The sequence below is a fragment of the Malus domestica genome, chromosome 11 (assembly GCF_042453785.1).
Source record: "Malus domestica chromosome 11, GDT2T_hap1".
Lineage (NCBI taxonomy): Eukaryota > Viridiplantae > Streptophyta > Magnoliopsida > Rosales > Rosaceae > Malus > Malus domestica.
In genome coordinates, this window is record NC_091671.1 from 10,490,167 (window position 1) to 10,494,941 (window position 4,775).

At 37.5% G+C, this 4,775-nt stretch overlaps 1 protein-coding gene across 1 annotated transcript; it reads right to left on the reverse strand.

The window, feature by feature from the left end:
• Window positions 1–3,390: 3,390 nt before the first annotated feature.
• LOC114819517 (chitinase 2-like) lies at window positions 3,391–4,518 on the reverse strand. The gene has a single exon (XM_029088451.2). It carries the CDS (start codon window positions 4,488–4,490, stop codon window positions 3,570–3,572), a length of 921 nt encoding a protein of 306 aa, XP_028944284.1. The 5' UTR covers window positions 4,491–4,518; the 3' UTR covers window positions 3,391–3,569.
• Window positions 4,519–4,775: the final 257 nt, after the last annotated feature.

Sequence of the window (4,775 nt, forward strand, 5' to 3'; positions counted from 1 at the left end):
AAACTAAAAGTGTTTGAGACAACTAATTGTGAAGAAAAAACAATTGACAAAAAGTGGAGACTCTTTGGGAGGCCTAGTCCGCTTGAATTCGCTTACAACCATCTAAAGTGCATACATTTTAAGCCTCCATTCATAAATGATCTTTGCAACCAAAAAAAAAATTATTAATTCATTCCAAAATCATTTACCCATTTGATTCTTATCAAGAAATTTCAATGTTTCTTATAATTCTGTTTGTCAATTTCTTTGCTTACACTTAGATATCACAAAGATTTATGATTTGACTAATACTTTGTAAGATTGATCTATATGAACTGAAACTTGAAAAATACACAATATGTATTACGAGGGTCTGCAGCCATGTGACCCCGCTTCTTGCAATAATGGCAATCTTGGACATGTCTTGTTGGCCTGATGCACCAGCAGAGCTTCCAAATTGAAGATTCCGACCATAAGGTAGATGTTCAAGCATGTTCAGCCGCAAGAACTTGTTAAACTTCTGTGTGGGGTGTGCCCCACACATTGTCCGCATTTTTTTTTTTGTAAGGATCCTATCATTAAGCAATGTATTTATTAAGTGTGTGTGTAAAAACTTCTTTATCCCATTTTACCATAGCAAAAACTGGAGGGAGGGACAAGACCATTATATAGGTCCTCTTATTCACTATTTTTCTCAGAAAGACGAGGGTCATACGTATACAATAAGTACAAGGTTCATACAAGGTTCTATTGTACCATTTTCGTAATAGTGGTTTATGTTAATAATCCCAAACTGTCTATTTTTTAATTAGGTGCTCCGTTAAGGATGTTGCACATCAAAAACATAGACAAGCAATCAGAAATATCAACGTTGGATAAAATGGAAATACACCCAGATATTTGCAATTATTGTTTATATATGTATTCATTTGAATTAGGTACTCCTTTAAGAACTATCTGAAAACACATTTTTACTTCAAATAATGACGATTTTGACTTGAAATGGATGGAGACTATGTAGAAAGTTCTTTAAACCCTAGACTTGCCATTTGGGAAAAGAACACTGAGACTGAGAGATTGATAGTTGACCTAGTTGGCAAAAATCAAGAAATGCACTTTGAACTGCTTATACCGCGTCGAGTTTCCACATCAATGTCATTTACAATTTTGTTAACACTCACTGCACTCCAGTGGTGGAGCCAGTATGGGGTCATTGGTTGTCATTGACCCCAATAACTTTAAAAACTCTATGTATATTTACTTGTTTATTGTATTTGACCCCTACAAACAGTTAAAGCAAACTAAATTACGATCTCCTCGACCTATTTCTTCTATTTTCTTCTATCATATTTGTCTTAATTTTCTCTCTTCTTGTGTGAAATGTTTTAGTTGAAAAGCCTTGAAAGTCTTCAACATTACTCCACAATATCCTGCATCCACCCTCAACAAGCCTGGACAAGTAATAGTAGTTGTCTGACATATGTTGACATAAAATTTAGGCATGTGTTGGCAGGAACTAACAAGTGCCTATTAAATGCTCGACGAAATAACCCAATGAAGCTTTTTGTTTGATATTATGACCCCATTATTTGAAAATCTGGGCTACGCCACTGCTGCACTCTAAAGTCTTCGAAGGATTGGTGGCAAAGTTGACCATTGCGATCGATAAGAGAAAGGGTGTGTTAAGATAAGGAATGCACGGTAAGTAATAATCAGCAACGTTGGATTGGTGTTGAGGACTTTCTTATAGTTGGCTAGGTCTTTAATTCATGGGGTGCCATCAATGAGGAATATTCACTAATCCACCGTCCAAAAAGAACCTAGCACTTTGGAAAGACTAGTTGAGCTCTTTTTCCCATCAAATCAATAATAATAGAATCGCAACTCCTTTGAATTGACGGAATAGGTTTGATTTCACAAACCAAACTACTTCAAATCACACAAAGGCGCTTTGATTTGGTTCACAAATTTTAAAAATTCGGTCGTTCCCTATAAACTCTGTGTGGCTTGTTAAATTGTGATTGAATATGTTTGTATCTCTGTAGTGATATTTCTTTGAGAAGTCTCAAGTTGGAGTGCTAGGTTTGACTAGTTGGTTTCATCACAACATACAGTATGTTGGCAAATGACAGAATGCATCGAGTACTGCTAAACATGGAGGCATGAAAACTTGAGGATTACCGAGTACTGAACCCAAGTTAGGGCTCTACCATACAAAATTTAGGTCAATTAAATTTGTATTGTAGGGTCTTAGACCAATGAAATGTATTTTGCACAACTTCGTACGTCTTGGACAAAAGAATATACAGTTAAAAAGTTTATATAACATATTTAATAATCGACAGATTTCCAAAGCAGTGCTGCTGTTGCTTTCGATCGGGTCGGTATCACGGGAATTGAAAAGCTGCATTAGAGCTTAATTTCCATGTTCGCTAGACAGTCTAGACTTATAGTATTAGGGAATTAACTACATTGAGAAAAACCAAATAACGATGAAAATTTGAGAAAGATGAAGAACATAGAAAAATAAAGAAGAAAGAACGTGCTTTTCTGTATTGATTGAATGATTCTTGGTTACAACAGATAGCTCATAAGCTATTTATACAAAACAAACTACTAACAGACTAGTTTACGACTTCTAACTAACAACCTAATGCGCCAGATAATGTCACATGTCACTAAATCAAACACGGAAGAAGTTGAGGTTCCACCATAAAATCAATTGGCAGTATAGGGAGTAGCCCAATCTCTTATAAGTCTTTGCAATGTTTCTCTTCCATCGATGTGGGATTCATTCTCAACACACCCCCTCACGTGTGGCGAATATTTAAGCCTAACATGTGGACAATACAACAGGATGACGTGGAGCGTGTGTGGCCGTTTGACTTCACACGTGTGACAACCTGTTCTGATACCTTGAAGAAGTTGAGGTTTCATCATAAAACCAATTGGCAATATGAGGAGTAGCCCAACCTCTTTTAAAGCTTTTGCAAGATTTCTCCTCCCATCAATATTGGTTTCGTTCTCAACACGATCACATAGTGATATCACTTTATAATAGCTTCTGTACAAACAAACAATATCTCTCATCTTTGGTGACACATATCCTTTTATCTCCATTTATGTGTTGGCAATCTCAAGACAGCAAAGTATAACTATTAGTTTCGCTTGCTAATATTCGTTTCACAAGATAAAAAGACGAACAATGATAAATATCATTTAGTTTAATGACATTTAGGTTTTACTGAATCTCATGCATGATAATTGTTGAATAAAATAAAAAATGTACGTTGTATTACTGGATTCAAACCCCATATTTGATGTGAGGGTAGATCATCAACGGTGAAAGTTGAATTATGCAATGGAAACGCTAGAGTACCTAGCTAGCGTGTAAAACAAGAAAACCATATGTTGAAAATAAGAAAATTTTAATAAAAAGTAGCACTCTTACACAATCATACAAGACAATCTGAAATATGTAAAAACTCTAGCACACATGAAAGTACAGTATAATTCCCTGGAATCCAATTCCAGAGCCTACTTAATCACACCCGTATACAAGGCAATGCATAAGATCATAATATATAGTACTAATTATTGGCCAAGAGAGCTTCCGATTGCTTTTCGTAGCGGAAACCAAGTTTCTTGGAATCATCAGCTGACCAAACAAAGATTCCACCGAGTTTTCCCTCACTTCTGAGCCTCTGGCAGGCTTTAAAAAACCCGTTCTCCGGCGACAATCCGCCACTCCCATCACTGATAAAGCTTGCCAAGACCTGTCCGCCATTGTAATTGGAGCTCTGAGTGTTGAAATAGTTGATGAACTGAGACACCGTGGTGCTCTGATCGTAGGCATAAAATTGGAAATTGACGTAGTCAATCAAATGGCCATAGCTCTTCCACAAGGCCAAGTAGTGGCTCTGAACTTCATCGTCGTCAAATGGAGCAATAGAAGCAAATGAGATCACTCCATTGTTCTTTAGGGTTGTTATAAGCCTTCCAATGCACTCGGAAAATGTATCGGGGTCTGCTTGAAAGTGCTCATAATCAATGTCGATTCCGTCCAAGTTGTACTGCTGGATGATGCTTGTGAGTGAAGAAACAGCATTCGAAACCCACGAATCAATCGAGGAAGGGTTGAAGTAGGCAGAGCCACTATTGACACTATCTCCTCCTAAGCTCAAGGCAACTTTGACATTAGAATGTTGGTTTTTGATGGAGGAAACTTGGGAAGGGCTGAGGTTGTCAGAGTCCCAAAAGACATTGAATTTTCCGTTGGTGGGAGAGGAGCCTGAGGGGTCGTAGTCTATGGCAAAGGAGAGAATGAAGTGGAATTCTACATTAGGGTTTATGGGGACATCCGAAAACTTGACGTTGTCGAATTCGGCTCCTATGTATTCGCGAAAGAGATCAGAGTTTCCCGGGCCGGCTTGGATATGGGATGTGAGGAGGGCTTGAAGAAAGAAAAGGGTGATAACAAGCTTAAGCTTTAGAACTGCCATTGCTAACATTCAAGAGTAGTGCTAGAATATGTTTTTGTGTGTGGCTATGAGTCACGTTATGTGCCAGTTTTATAGTGCATTAGTTACTCAATGTGAATATGCTTTTGTGCATGCAGTGCCGTAGCAGTAGTTGTGTTTTTTGTGATGAGCTTTGTCTCGGCCGAATTGCACAAGACAAAATTGTGGCAATCATCTAGATTGTGTCTAATATCAAAATTTTATAATATTTCTGGCCCGGATAGACCACTAATAAGGCCCAAATTTGTTTGTTGAAATCCCAAAATATACAAAGTA